Here is a 16,074-nt window from a genome sequence, read left to right on the forward strand (position 1 = left end):
AAAGAAAGAAAGAAATAGAAAACCATAAAATATATTTATAGTACTATATTGTATTTATATTAAAAAATTCTATGGATAAGTGGACCTACACAGTTCAAACCCATGTTGTTCAAGGGTCAACTGTACAGGCTTTTTTTTTTTTTAAGATTTTATTTATTTATTTGACAGAGATCACAGCTAGGCAGAGAGAGGAGGAAGCAGGCTCCCTGCAGAGCAAAGAGCCTGATGCGGGGCTCCATCCCAAGGCCCTGGGATCATGACCTGAGCGGAAGGCAGAGGCTTTAACCCACTGAGCCACCCAGGCGCCCCCTGTACATGCTTTTTAAAGAGATGGAAGAGAGGACTTGATTTTATTTTAATATTTTATTTATTTATTTGTCAGAGAGAGAGAGGAAGAGCACACGCAGGAGGCAGAGGGAGAAGCAGACTCCCCACTGATCAGGGAGCCTGTGTTGGACTCTGCCTCAGGACCCTGGGATCATGACCTGAGCTGAAGACAGACACTTAACCAACTGAGCCACCCAGGTGTTCTGAGAGGATCTGATTTTATAGATAGAAACACAGAGGGCTCAAAACCAAGGAGAACTGATTAAATCTATCTTTAAAGTCTTTCCAAAGCTGGAATTCTCAAGCCTGCTGCATATTAGAATCACCTGGAAAGGCTGAGGCCCCGTCACATGGACTCTCCGGGACTGAAGCACTAGCTTGGTTATTGGTATGTTTTAAAATCTCCAGAAGTGATTCCATCAATTATCAGAATTGGCAACCACTGATCAAAGACAAGTAGGAAATAAAACTCACAAATTCAGTTAAAATTTCAGGGGTTTTATTTATTTATTTTTAAGATTTTATCTATTAATTTGAGAGAGCACAAGCGAACAAGAGAGGGGAAGAGGGAGAAGCAGACACCCCGCTCAGCGGGGAGCCTGACGCGGAGTTCAATCCCAGAACCCTGGGATCAGGGCCCAAGCTAAACGCAGACACTTAACTGAGCCACCCCCACCCAAGCACCGCTAAAATCTAAGGGGTTTTAATGTAAAAAACCCAAAGCAGACCATTTGGTCTCAGTTGACCCACTTCCACACAATCAACCCAACCAAGCTCTGGATCATCACCCCCAGTCTGCCATCAGAAATAATTCCTCTTTCCGCAACCACTGGACCCTGCAGGGTCAGAGTCATGAAGATTAGGAGGCAAGGAAGGAGGCTCAAGTAGGCACCTATATACTGGGGCCCTTGGTGTCATACTTTCTCCATTGACATCCACCTTACCCCAAAACTTGCAGGTCCACTTCTCCAGGAACTGGATAAGGCTGGTCTCAGTCAAACGTCCCTTGACTTGCTGGGAAGGTTTTAGCCTCCTGTTATTAACCTTTGTATTTGTTTAAAATATATATTAATAGTCTAAACATTCTCTCTTCCCTGTATTTTTGTTTTTTTTTTGTTTTTTAAAGATTTTATTTATTTATTTGACAGATCACAAGTAGGCAAAGAGGCAGTTGGAGAGAGAGAAGGGAGGAAGCTGGCTCCGCGCTGAGCAGAGAGGCTGATGCGATGTGGGGCTGGATCCCAGGACCCTGGGATCATGACCTGAGCTGAAGGCAGAGGCTTTAACCCACTGAGCCACCCAGGCGCCCCTATATTTTTGTTTTACAAAACCAAGTAATATCTCCAATCCATGTGATAGATCCATGGGAGAGTCTAAACACATATATAGCCCATTATTAGTAAAAAAAGGAAAAAAAGCTTACAACATTCTGATGGGCTAGAAAGATGAAAAAAAAAAAAAAGTGGACTGGTTTTTAAACCAGTAATTCTGGAAACAGATTGACTTGCAGTTGCTTTGAGAAATTAACCAGATCTACCTGCCCAATGTACAGGTGAAAATAAAAATTTAAATTTCACCTAAACTTTACCCTTCTCCAGAGAATCCTATAACTCTATTTTTCCCTTTGAGGAGATGCCATACAGTTCCACTGGTGGGCAGGAGCTCAGTGGTTGATAAACATGATTTTATCAGACTACACTAATGTTCTGAGTACTCTTTAAACTGAGCAAAGACCCAAGGGAAACCGACTGGATTATAATTCAATCCAGTTTTTTTTATGGATCTTCAAGATTTGAAAACCATGAGCTAGGGGAACCTGGGTGGCTCAGTTGGTTAAGCCTCTGCCTTCTGCTCAGGTCATGATTTCAGGGTCCTAGGATGGAGCCCCGTGTCAGGCTCTCAGCTCAGTGGGGAGCCTGCTTCCCCTTCTCTCTCTGCCTGCCTCTCTGCCTACTTGTGATCTCAGTCTGTCCAAATAAATTAAGTAAAATATTTTTAAAAATAAAAAATATAAAAACCATGAACTAGAAAGAAGTCAATATAATGAGGGATCAGGCAACAATAGCCTATCTGCATCTTTAGCCTGGGATACTGGGGTCATAGCCAAAAGAACAGAAGGCAGAACCAGACCAGAGCAGATGGGAGCTACAGAGAGGCTGAGTTAGGGCTAATATGAGGGACTGCTTTCTCACCATTAGAGCTCCCTACACCCGGAATGAAGAGACTGCAGTCCTAAGAGAGAAGATCCTCACCACTGACCGCCGTCACCTTGAAGCTTGTTTCTATAGCTCCAGGAGGTCCTGAGTAGGATGAGAAGCTCCCCTTTGTTCCTCTAGCATATCCCATTATTTGTGAACTGTTACTTCGGAGAGCTGTATTAAGCCAAGCTCATGTAAATACCCACGTGCCCTATCAAACTGAACATTACATTTCAGCTGCCATAGCTAGGATGTGTTGCCCACCCTCCTTCACACCCCAACCCCTCCCCCCTCCCCGCCCAACTCATTCAGGTCTTTGAAGAGGTCATTTCAGCCTGGGTGATGCTGAACTGAGCCGCCGGTATGCAGGAAAGCTAGGAGGGCAACCACCTAAACGCTTAGATAAGTGGTGCCCTGACTGAATTTCTTTCTTTCCTTCTTTCTTTCTTTTTTTTTTTAATTTAAGATTTTAGTTATTTATTTGACAGAGAACACAAGTAGACAGAGGCAGGCAGATAGAGAGGAAGGGAAGCAGGCCCCCTGCTGAGCAGAGAGCCCGATGCGGGATTCGATCCCAAGACCCTGAGATCATGACCCGAGCTGAAGGCAGCGGCTTAACCCACTGAGCCACCGAGGCACCCGCCCTGACCGAATTTCCACAGAATTCTCTAACCTGGGGCAGCAAGCGGGCAAAGGTCGGGGGCTTGGGGGTTAAGGAGTTCCCATTAGCCCTCAGAAGGCCTAATAGGCCTGAGGAAGCCAGTGCCGCTCCCTTCACCCCAGCATGGTTCGTGCGGACGCCTGTCGTGGCGGCAGCCCCCTCACGTACTCCCACACGCTTCCAGATACTGTGATGGTTCACAAGGGCTGTGGGTGAAGTGAAGGCAAGATGCTCGCTCTCTCGGGAAACAAGGGACAATCCGTTAGAACGCTTTTAATGTACTAATTATGGACATAGGTCAGTATCTTTGTATCAAAGTATGGCAGGCCACGGGTATCTCACCAGAAGCAGGTCTGTCTTGAGGTGGCTGAAGGGTCAAAGAGGGGTTCGGCAGAATCTCCTTCCCCACGGAAGTGGCAGATCCCAACCAGGAAGAGCATCTGGGGATAGGGGACGAGGTGGGTTAAACGGCGTTTAGAGTGATGTGCTATCGCGGGGTAGGACCAGTCATTCCTCCATCCCTGTCGTCCTCACCGCACCACCACCGCCAAAGGAAGATTCTCTCACGCAAATGTTTGCGGTCAGCTAGTCTGGACCCTGGGGAGCTGCGTGAGAGTTCCGTGCTAGAGACTCCAAAGAATGGGCCCAAAGCTGGATTTTTTTGTTGTTGTTGGTTTGGTTTGGGGGGGGTCGTTGCGGAGCGGAGGTCGGAAAATAGCTCCAAAGAAGGGGTGAACTTTAAACGCAGACGCGGGGCCAGAAGCACGGGCATTCTGGGTCCGTTTCTTCAAAAGGAGGCTCCGAGGCTCGGATGGAGCGGGAGCGGAACCCAAACGCCTTCCTGGTCGGCGAAGTTAGAAAGTCGCCACCGTGCAGGCCGCTGTGGACAGGAAAAAGAAGCGCGCGGAGGGGCTCCGCTCCCTCCCACTCAGGCGGGCGACGGGCTACGGGCGACGGGCGTCGCGGGCCGGGGAGAGGGCGGGGCCGGACGGACCCTAGGGGCCGAGTCCCGGGTTGGCGCGGCGCGGGGGCGTGGCTCCGCGCATGCTCAGCTCGCGGGCTGTCCGCGTCGCCAGGCTCGGGAGGCGCCGGAAGCACCACGATCCGCGCCATGGTGCGGGAGGGGAACGCCGACCCGGGGGTCGCGAGGCGGCGGGCCGCGGGCGCGGCGCCAGGGTGCGCGCTTTGGTGCTGGGCCCTGGCGCTACTGTGGCTGGCGACAGCCGCGGCCGGCCCCTCCCGGCGCCAGTGGCCCGTGCCCTACAAGTGAGTGCGCGCGGCGCGCGGGCGGGGCGGGCGCGCGCACGGCCGGGGCTGGCGGAGAGGGGAGCCTGGGCCAGAGAGGCGCTCCCGGCGCGGGGGGAGACGGAGTTCAGCCCGTCCGAGTCGCCGCTGCCTGCCGCTCGCCGCCCGGGGCCTTTCTTCGTCTCCTCTAACACTTGAGCAAATTTCTAGGTGATGTAGGCTCAGGATAGTCCCTAATCAGGGAAGAAACGGGGAGTAATGTCATTTTATTGAGTGACTTTTAGATGCAAGTAACCGACTGTTTGAATAGTTTGGGGAGACTTTGAATATCGCGTTTATTACTTAACGCCCTGCACGCCGTTAGTTATCGTGAGCGCGTACCCGTTGGCACAATTTACAGCATGACCTACTGGCCTGGGTTCTCTGGGACTTAACCTTTTTAATCCCCCAAAGTCACGTGTCCTTGGACCCAGGCACCCCGGGAAAGGTGGTGACCTCGTTTGTCCCCCGTTTCCAGTCTGCGTGTAGGATGTGGTCGTAAGACCAGGATACAGGGTGCAAACCCGTGACGCTGATTGGAGCCTCTGACGTAGAAGAGTATTTACACGGCTTAAGACGACCAGGTGGTTAAACACACCGAAGAAAACGTGCTGTTAACAATCAGGCAGGGCTTTTGAAAACGCACAGCTATTTCGGAGGATAGAACAGTGAGTGGGGTGTCAGGTGAACATAATGGTCAGGAGAGAACTCTGGGTTCCAAGCTGGGCGCCACCATCACTAGCTGTTCCATACTCCGGATCCCTGTGACCTCGGGTCCCGAGTGAGCGGGAATAGTAGCAGCATTTACCCCGGGTTTGTTAGGAGGATTACATCTAGTAAATGTCAGCTATTGTCAGGCCTCGATATTAGTGTATTCTGCTCACTGAAAGGCTTGCACCACTTCCTTGTTTTGCTTGATACATATAAAAAGAGAAGTTTGGGGTTTCTTGGGGAAAAAATTCAATAAAAGTTTCATAAAAAGTAAAAAAAAATAAGTAAATGTTCAATAAAATAAAGGATTGTAAATCCAAAACTACTTGATTTAAAATTAGGGCAAGGTATGGACTATAACTCCATGATTCTATAAAAGTTTCTAATCTCAAGTGAATATAATAAAATTTAACTTTAATATGCTCATACAAATTATGCTTTTGAAATTACCCTTATACCTATAAGAGGTTTAGCTGTGGCCAAGTGAAAACTATATAGTTATGTATTTGTTTAAACCAGATGAGCACCTGTAAAACAGGTAAAAAATATACCTGAGTCTCATAAACTTTGTGTGGGGTGGGGGATATTTTTGGCTAACATCAGTATTCTAACTTCTTAAAATAGACATTTTTGTTGCTGTGTTAGGGTTATAAGAAAACAGATCTTTCTAAACCCTTAGAGATCCAGGATTCCTCGAGGGTAGATGGAGGCAGCCTCCTCCTTTCATTCTAGTGCCACATACGGAAGGTGAGCGGGGTGGGTACTACTACCATCTACACCCTTGCCCTACTGCCACGGCCTTCTCTGGGGTATTCTAGTTACATTATTACAGTAATCTCCTACCTGACCTTAGCCTTAACTTCCCCTCTCTCACTGCTGTCTTCTAACTCATAGAATAAGGTTTGTTTTGTGGCAAATCCAGTCAGAGCAGGTCTACTACATAAAAATCCTTGAACCTCACTCTGGGGCTCACTCCTCGCCAGTGGCCAGTCGTAGCTTCCAGGGGTTGCCGATCTTGCTGCGTCAGTGCAAAATGACAGTCCCTGCTTTCCTCTCCTGCCAGGAAGGCTGGATTCCTCATTCATAGTCTTATTCACTTCCTGTCTTTTAATACTTAATGTTTCCTCTATTTTTGTGTCCTGACCTTCGGAAGTATTTTAAAACCTAAGCCAAGTCTTCATCTCTCTCTTTGCCCTCCTCATCTCCACATCAGGTAGAAGTGATTTCTTTTTTGGGCCCATAGGACTCTGAAGGGAACATCATTTTAATTTTGTCTTCCTCCTTCCTTGTATAGCGTCTGACTCATAGTAGAGCTTGAATAAAATTGGTTGAAGGATCATTGGTTAATTTCCTTATTTAAAATTGTTTATAAAGATTTCATTGGCATTATTAAACAATTGATGAATTGGGGCCACATCCCACCTAACAAATGGAGGGGCACTCCTGTTGGTTAATTCTTAAGAAAATAGAAAATATATTCTATTTAATCATAATTATTTTGGAGTCATCTTAACATGGAGTGTTTAGATAATTAAATGTCACTTGAAAATACTACTTTATTCAGTAAATATTTGTCTACTAAATAAGACCTGATCTGTCACCATTTTAAGACACAGCCCCCATTTTCAAGATTTTCACAATGGGAGGAGGAAACCAAAAACTAAAAAGCATGCATTTAGCAAAGTGCTTTTAATGTATCATTTGCTATCAAAGCCATCATTGTTGGGCTCCTGGGTGGCGCTCAGTGTCTGCCTTCAGCTCTCCCTCTCCCTCTGCCTGCTGCTTCCCTTGTGCTCTCTCTCTCTCTACTAAGTGAATAAATAAAAATAAGTAAAGACATCATTGGCATTTGTTCACAGGATAACAGAAAATGTTTAAACACCATGGACTAAAGTTTTGAATGTTTTCTCTGAAAATGTTATTGACATTTTCTGGATTCGAAAATGTGCAAGAAGAACCAAATTCCTATTAGAATCTAAGTTAGTGGTTTCTTTTTCTCTATTAGACGCTTTTCCTTCCGTCCAGAACCAGATCCTTATTGTCAAGCTAAATACACGTTCTGTCCAACTGGCTCACCTATCCCAGTTATGAAAGGTGATGATATCATTGAAGTCTTTCGGTTACAAGCCCCAGTATGGGAATTTAAATACGGGAACCTCCTGGGACACTTGGTAAGGCTGCATCTTGATCTTATAACTTTGGTTAATTAGATGATTTATTAAGTGGATGAGGGAATAATTGCCATTCAAAGGGCTAATGGGAGATAATGTTTAATTGGTGTTCTTCATGGTAAAATGAATAGTCAGTGGGGCACCTAGGTGACTCAGTTGCTTAAACATGTGACTCTTGGTTTGGGGTCAGGTCATGATCTTGGGGTCATGAGATCCAGCCCTGCCTCAGCTCTGTGCTTGGGGGCAGACTCGGGTTGAGATTCCCTCTCTCTCCCTCTGCCCCGCACCTCTCTCTCAAGGGCATGCATGTATTCGCAAGCTTGTGCACATGCGCTTGCTCTTTCTCTCTCTCAAATAAATAAAATCTTTAAAATGTGTGGTCAAAAAATATTACTGTATTTTGTGATCCTGACAATAACAAATGCAGTTGCTCTAATCCTTTTTGATTGTTCCGTATCCATAACCCCCTCCTGTACCCAGCTCTTGGAAAGTAAGAAAGGAAGCCCAAAGGAAGGGGCAAGGGAGGTGGGAAACATTTCACTTCCGGTCCCTGCTGTGCACATTTCTGCTAGGAACGCTCACTGCTTGACCCGCTAATGCCCCTGCAAAGTATATAGACTGCCTGAGACTGTGGCACAGAGCTTCTCAAACCAACTCTAAGGAAATTAAGATCATGTCCATATAGCAGACATCCTTACTATCTGAGATAGGCAGCAGTGGTCAAAACCAGTGCGGAGGGGCACCTGCGTGGCTCAGTGGGTTAAAGCCTCTGCTTTCGGCTCAGGTCGTGGTTCTGGGATCAAGCCCCTCATCGGGCTCTCTGCTCAGTGGGGAGCCTCCTTCCTCCTCTCTCTCTACCTGCCTCTCTGCCTGCTTGTGATCTCTGTCCGTCAAATAACTAAATAAAATCTTAAAAAATTTTTAAAAAACAGAGTGATTCCACAGAGTGAGTGCTGTGAAATGTGTAAGCCTGATGATTCACAGATCCGTACCCCTGGGGCAACTAATACATTATATGTTAATAAAAATAATTAAAAAAAAAAAAACAAAAAACAGAGTGGAGGAGAGCCTGGAATTTGAGGAGCCATAGAGTGGACACAAGAATAGCAACATGGAAGAGGAATGGCTGAGCAGTTGTTCTACCTGAACGCAGTTGTGGTATATTAACATTTTCTCCCATTTGGTTCCTGGACCAGTAGGTCCTTCACAAATGCTTTTATACATGTATGGTTTTTACACAGAAAATTATGCATGATGCCATTGGATTCAGAAGCACTTTAACTGGCAAGAACTTCACAATGGAATGGTATGAACTTTTCCAACTTGGAAACTGTACATTTCCCCATCTCCGACCTGCAATGAATGCCCCTTTCTGGTGTAATCAAGGAGCTGCCTGCTTTTTTGAAGGAATTGATGATATTCACTGGAAGGAAAATGGGACGTTAGTTCTAGTAGCAACCATATCAGGTAAGTTTCAAAAAATATGGCAGTATCTGACGATTACATCAATATCCAAATGAAAAAAAAATTACTTCCATTGAGACGTTTCAGTCATGTTCTACTCTTGATGTCAGTTTACAAAATGTACTTCTGGAAGCAATAACTTTTGACCCAAACTATTGCCCATGGCAAGTTCACTTTTAGGTGATGGATGGTGTCTCTCTCCTCTATTCCATGGTGGGGGGGGAAGAATGAATTTTCTGCAATTAAATTGGACTTAATAAATGAAATAGTGGAAGAAAATCCACAAAATGCTTGACAAAATAACTGATTAAAGGTCCTATTCACTGTATCTGGAAAAAGACTTAGTGATGATACCATATTTTTATGTCAAGAAGTATTAATAGCTGTCTCCCATGGGGCCTTACTTGGCTCAGCAGCGGTTCTGAGTGCTTTATCTATATATCGCATCATTTATTATCATAACCCCCCCCCCCAGAAATAGATTCTGTTATTCTGCTTCCCCCATCATTTTACAGATAGGGAAACTAAAGCACGAAGTGGTTAAAGTCACACAGCTGATGAGTGGGAATACAGCCCTGGCAGTGAAGCCCTATTGACCATTTTTTTAACGACTTCTCGCCATTGCTTCCCAAAATATGCGTGATCTTACAGACTTGAGGCTCCTCAAGCAATTGAAATATTTTATCTCTAACATTTTCTTAGATTTTTTTACTTTTGAATGTATTGGAAAGTTGCTGAAACACTTAGAATTTTGCTTCATGTGTTGTTGGGTAGTGATGAAAAAAGTTCAGAGCTTTCATCAGAAACTGGTGTGTGACCTTGGGTGACCTTTTACTTTCTTGACTCATTACCTCATGTGTAGAGTGGGGGTGAGACTACCATTGGATCCTAGAGGTAGGGAGCTTGCCCATATGATTCATAGAGCTCTGCATTATAATTGTTGCTCTCCGAGAAAGTGGGAATAATCTGGAAGGAAAGCCCTGTTTGTGATTAAGAATTTTGCAGTCAGCCACAAGACCTGAGGATGTTAACATGCTTTCTCTTTGATAGCTCTTTGCACAGCATTTTGGATTACGTTATCTGACAGTTCAGTGAGGAAAAGAAAACACTCTTCTTTAATATGTAAGGAATTGAGGGTCAGCCAGGTAGCATGATTTACCAGTCTCTTACGATCACAGGTCTGGTTGTAGAACCAGGGATAAAAGGTCATCTGGGGATCTTCTAACTATAGTCCATGCTGTTATCCGATCTTCCTTACTGCTTTCTTATTGATATGCCCCAAACCATCCCAACAATATCAAAGTCCATTTCTCTTTTTACTGTGCTCGGTGTTCATAATCTTTTCTTTCCAGGTCAGTTACATTTCTTCTTTCTCTGTCCACCTATCTTACTCTCTGAAAATCCTGACAACAGTGTATGATATGAACAAGTGATCATTATTTCATGTAAAATAGTTTGTAATATGCTAGTACTTAAATCTTTCAAGTTATCCTTCTGCTTCCTGTTCCTTGATGTTTTCTCATGTTACATAAGTGTTTTGAAGTATTCTTATCTCTTAATTATAGCAGTGACTTTTTAAAGTTGAAGAACACTAAGAACAGTATCCCCAGTTCTAAGAAAACAGGCTTTATGTTATTCCACAATTTTAATTCCATAAATTGATCAAAGCAGCTACTCTTCATTTTATAGGACATGAAGTATTGATTTTATAGACTCAAGTTTGAGCACTTAAGGTTCACATAAGGTAACAAGGTGAAATGGTGGGGCCAGGCTCTATTAGGCATTGTAAATGCCCAGAGGAAGTTGTAACCATGCAAAGTATGGCTTTCTGTTAAATTTTGGAAAGATTAGTCTGGTACAAGATGGTAGGAGAGTGTGAGACGTTCTGGAATCACATCCACAAATGTGGCTAAAAACATTTCCACTTTAGTTCTTCATTGTAAGAATGATTAGTGGATGGTTGTAAGCAGAACCCCAACAGCTACAAGTATAGAGAGAAAAGGGAAATAACAAATACTCAAGGAGGATAGGGTATAGTAATTACTTTCTCTTGTAACATTAGCAGGCCAGCCTTCTAGAGTAGCCGGTCCCCCGGCTGCTGTTCATACTATATGCACACTGTGCTGCATGTGACAGAAAAATTCTGCATTGCCCCCTCCTCCATTCTTAACACTGCCTTTGTCCCATCCACTTTTACTTCTTCCTCAGATTTTTCCTTGTTTTCTTTTGCCTCTGAATCCAAGAGTTGTTGAGTGGGGTAAAGAGAGGGCTCCTGCATGTATCTAATTTTGCTTTTGACTATACCTTCAATGTTTATAGAACTGGTATGTAAGGCTTTATACACCTCTTATAGCTGATGTTAATGATTCAGAAATACCTGGTACCTTGAAAAATAGAATAAAAATTGGCTGAGCTTGGACTCCTATTGTAAGATGCAGGTTTGGAACTATTAGTATAAATAATAAATAATTAGGTAAATAAAGAATAATAAAAACTATTATTTATTCATGCCCTTAATCATCGGGTTAGAACATTTTCATTAAACTATTTGATTAGCTTTGATGCTCACATAGGTAATTTTTTTTTTTTTTTTTTAACTAGGAAACACATTTAACGAAATGGCAAAGTGGGTAAAGCGGGACAATGAAACAGGGATTTATTATGAGACATGGACTGTGCAAGCCAGCCCAGAAAGAGGGGCAGAGACATGGTTTGAATCCTATGACTGTTCTAAATTTGTGTTAAGGACATATAAGAAGTTGGCTGAACTTGGAGCAGAATTCAAGAAGATAGAAACCAACTATACAAGAATATTCCTTTACAGTGGCGAACCTACCTATCTGGGAAATGAAACATCTGTTTTTGGGCCAACAGGAAATAAGACTCTTGCTTTAGCCATAAGAAAATTTTATTACCCCTTCAAACCACATTCGTCAACTAAGGAATTTCTGTTCAGTATCTTGCAAATTTTTGATGCAGTGATTGTACACAGAGAGTTCTATTTGTTTTATAATTTTGAATATTGGCTTTTACCTATGAAATTCCCTTTTATTAAAATAACTTATGAAGAAATCCCTTTACCTAACAGAAACAAAACACATTCTGGTTTATAAAATTTTAATTCTACTGCTCTTTTCTTCTGTTACCAGCATGTGTTTTTTTCAAGGGGTGATTACATTTGTGGATTTCTTAGGCCTTTCTGTCTTGGAGCAGAAATGCACCTGGGCAGAATTGCCACCTATCATCTCAGGACTTTTCTTCAAGAGAAGCTGAAACACTGCGTTGGCCAAAGTGAGCATGTTAGGTGACCTTGATTTCAAACTCCAAGCCTCTGTTAATAAGAATTATAGTTCGGATCAGATATGTAGGATCTTTGGGTCCTGTATTTTTTTAAATCGTGGATATGGTGTGCCAAGATTTTTAAAATACCCTCAGTGACATTCATGATGGGAGGTACTTTTTTCTGGTATGGTAGTTAACGCTTTTTCCGTATTTTTTGGTAGTTTAGACTGACTTGACAGTTTTTATAACTTTGGGGACCAGGTCTAGTAGTTTGGTTTTGTTCTATTCACTTAAAGACCAATTTGGACACCCTAATTGCAGCATTTGTGCTTCTGGATGAAGTACAGTGTTAAAGAGCACAAGTTTCCAGCTAGCATTTTAGAGTTCGCTAGTAACTGACATTTTGTGATTTAGGCAGATGAGCATTTCTGAACCTTAGTGTCTTTAACTCTGAGATGAGTCGTCTTGTCAGGATTGTTGTAAAGGCTGAAGCCATATATGTTTGTCATAGGAAAGTTAAAGTAAATGGTTGCTATAATGATGAATCAAAGAACAAATTGCCATCTTTGACTTGGCCTAATATAGTTTACATGCCAACCTTTTATGGTGATACCCTAGACTTTGAGCAGGCAGTTGAATGCGTCTGCAGTTCTTCAAACACAGGGAACACAGAAGTATCTGACTGCAGATGCACCTGCGTGAGCAGGCACCCCCTGACTCCCCTACTCTAGTCCTTCCACCCAGTAGAGATGCCAGCTCAGTAGAAGAGGGTACACCTCTCAGACAGGGGACAGGTTTTTGTCAAGATCTCCAGGTAGCTGTGCTTCCATTTAGGGCCATCAAACAAAGTTTCAAACCCTAAGTTGGATGATCAACTGAACACTGTTCATAGGAAAAACATGAGTCAGTAAGATGGTGAAGCAGAGACAGACAATCTGTTTAATACATAAATTACGTTATTTAGTTTTTACTAACAGTTGAGTGCCTCTTGAGAAGTTAGATACATTATCATTGAGTTCTCTTAATCCAGATGATTAAATTGGGGCTTAGAAGGTTGAATGACCCTTCCCTGGCTACCCAATTAATGGTAACGGAGCCACATTTGAACCAGTTCTGTTGACTGCATGGCAAACATTATGAAGTGAGGTTTAGTTGTTTTCCTCAGACCAGTGCCCGTACCACAGGTTACCAACACTAGGTTTCTAGTCAACTACAGATACCGAAACATTATTTTAAAGCAACTTATTGGAGTAATTTTGTTTCTGTTGAATCTAATAAAAAAATGGCTTGTATTTTGTATGTCTTTTATTTCATTTGCTAGGAATTCATTTTTATTGACTTTTTAGGCACTACAAAAAACCCAGCCCTTCACCAGATAGCTTGAGAAGCACTGCATTATTCTGCTTACTGCAGCACAAAGGCAGCCTTGCTCAAATACATGGGAATAACTTTGTTTCACTGCTTACCATTTGGCCTATAAACTCATGTTAATAGTGCCTAAACATCCCTAATTAAGTTTGTCCCTTTAACCTGCTAGTTTAGTTGTCTTCAGAGTGTCACAGATGTGGATCTTTGCATTATCTCCACCTAGTGGCTGAATTCGGGCAATGCCAACTTTTACTGGATTTTTAGGAAAATTGATCTGGGAAAACAATTTTGTTTTCTAGAACTGCATTGGGCAAACAAGCAAAAACTCCTGTGCCACATTTGTGTTAACTCTAAAGCACAGAACTTGGTTCTGTAGCAAAGACAATCCAGAGGACATCTGGATGTGGAACTTGAATTTTAAAGCAAGATTCTAGTTTAAAAAAAATCAGTATTTTTCAGTTCCTAAGAATATTAACAAATCAAGGAATTCTCTAAAAATAACAGGTAGACTCGGGTGACTAGAGCACAGAACATAAAAATCCCATTAGTACTTAAGAATTTATCAAACTTGTAAACTGTACTTACAAGATGAAGTAGGGCTTCTGGAGTAGAGGTTGAATGAACATGCTTTCAAAATGTCTAGGCAGGAATTTGCTGATTAAATTTTGCTGCCCTTTGACCTACTATATAACTTAAATGTGATTTCTATTTTTCTGTTAGTTTGTTATGAATATATAAAATTTCCTGTTAAGACTGATTTAAGGCTTTGGAATAAATATATTCCCACTTATTAATCTGGTTCAGTGTTAAGAAAAGTATCCCACAAAGTGTCATCAAATATATTTTAATAGTTACATACAGGGGAACAGTCAAAAGGTTAAAATACTATTTGGAACCCTTGATATTGGCTCCTTTGAAATCAGGGGGAAAAAGTTTCTTTGGAAATTGCATCTAGTTTTATAATCTGGTCTGGTGGTACTTAATGAATTTTGGGGGGACTTCATTTCCTTTAAGATCATTTATTTATTATTTTTTAATTTATTTGACAGAGACAGAGAGGGAACACAAGCAGTGGGAGTGGGAGCGGGAGAAGGAGGCATCCAAGCTGAGCAAGGAGCTGGATGCCGGATCGGATCCCAGAACTCTGGGATCACAACTCTGGGATCACAACCCAAGCCAAAGGCAAATGCTTGAGGGCTGAGCCACCCAGGTGTCCCCTCCCCACCGCACCCCCCGCACCCCCGCCTTTTTAAAGGAATTGTTGGTATGTTCTACAAAGAACAGCGTTCCAAAAGCACACACATTTTTTCCCTGTTCACAGCCAAGGCAAACGGGCTGGCCAAAGTTTGTTTCCAGCATCTTCCTACTTACCCTTCACTGTCCAGGTAACTTCCTGTGCTCTCAGATTTGCCTAACTATGTTTTCTCCCCACTACTTAATAAAGCCTTTTACTGGACTGATTATTCTAAAGAAACGCTTTTGGTTCACTTTTGGAATAAATGGTTTTGTGTCTATTGTGTCCTATATGTCCTTGTGTTTAAAGTCGAGTTCGGTGTCACGAAGCAGGTAAAATTTTTCTAGCTGCTTCATAACAGTAAACTCTCAAACTGAAGCTGGAGTCTGCAAAGACTGTTCCATTTTGTATGGGGTACAGATTACTTACAGCTTCTTAAAGGACCTAGTTCAGGCCTGGAGCCTTCTTCACACCAACCCCTCCCCTCCCACTTACCTATTCTAACCTTTTCTGTAAATATAAATATTTCTTTAAATGTGTAAATTGACTTATCTTTAGTCGTGCCCGTTTTTGTTTTTTGTTTTTTCTGATAGTATTGTTAAAATAGCCCAGATTACCAAGGGAAACTGAAGTTATTTTCTGGAAGCTGTGAAGACAGGAAATAAAACAATCTCAATAGTTTAGCAACTATTCTGGTTGGAACAGCTGGGTGGCATGGCACAGACCATTAAGAATCATACTCAGGGTTGTGATCTCTTAAGTCATGAGATTGAGTCCCAGGTAGAGCCCAGTGAGGCTCCGTGCACAGCACGGAGTCTGTTTAGGACTCTTTCTTCCTGTGCCCCTCCCCCCAGCTCTCTCTCTAAATAAATAAAACTTAAAAAAAAAAAAAAAAACTATTGTGATTGTATGGATTTATAGAAGACATTTCTCTATGAAAAGACTACCTGGGTTTAAGAACTTTTAAGAATTCTGTTTTAAGGGTGCCTGGACAGCTCAGTCCTTAGGCATCTGCCTTCGGCTTAGGTGGTGATCTGGGAGTCCTCAGATAGAGTCCCACGTTGGGCTCCTTGCCTACTTCTTCTCTCTCTCACTTCCCCCTGCTTGTGTTCCCTCTCACTGTCAAATAAAATCTTAAAAAAAAAAAATTTCTATTTCAAAACACCTGTTTTATAATTCTTCTAAAAGCAGAGTCTATTCTTTTTAATTCAACCATTTTCCTTACACAATTTGAAAAATAAATTGACATTTCACGGTCATTTCCTATCACTTTGGTCATCAGAGTTGTCTCCAGAAAAGATTTCATTTGCCTTAACTTACTACATCTTCAAAACAGTCATTCTACCATAAACTTAATATTAAACACTGTATTTA

The 16,074-nt window shown here is 42.6% G+C and overlaps 1 protein-coding gene across 1 annotated transcript; it reads left to right on the plus strand.

Moving 5' to 3' along the window:
* The first annotated feature begins 4,284 nt into the window (after positions 1-4,284).
* CLN5 (CLN5 intracellular trafficking protein) lies at positions 4,285-13,390 on the plus strand. Its single transcript, XM_044249897.1, has 4 exons — positions 4,285-4,452; positions 7,187-7,352; positions 8,594-8,819; positions 11,418-13,390. Exons 1-4 carry the CDS (start codon positions 4,298-4,300, stop codon positions 11,927-11,929), a joined length of 1,059 nt encoding a protein of 352 aa, XP_044105832.1. The 5' UTR covers positions 4,285-4,297; the 3' UTR covers positions 11,930-13,390.
* The last annotated feature ends 2,684 nt before the right edge of the window (positions 13,391-16,074 follow it).

The sequence above is a fragment of the Neovison vison genome, chromosome 5, assembly GCF_020171115.1.
Source record: "Neovison vison isolate M4711 chromosome 5, ASM_NN_V1, whole genome shotgun sequence".
NCBI lineage: Eukaryota > Metazoa > Chordata > Mammalia > Carnivora > Mustelidae > Neogale > Neogale vison.

What these genes read in the sequence shown, in the direction of transcription:
- CLN5 (XM_044249897.1), top strand. Translation starts at nt 4,298, where the DNA reads ATGGTGCGGGAGGGGAACGCCGACCCGGGGGTCGCGAGGCGGCGGGCC. An exon ending in CAGTGGCCCGTGCCCTACAA is followed by an intron (nt 4,453 to 7,186) that starts GTGAGTGCGCGC and finishes TTTCTCTATTAG; the next exon opens with ACGCTTTTCCTTCCGTCCAG. An exon ending in GGAACCTCCTGGGACACTTG is followed by an intron (nt 7,353 to 8,593) that starts GTAAGGCTGCAT and finishes GTTTTTACACAG; the next exon opens with AAAATTATGCATGATGCCAT.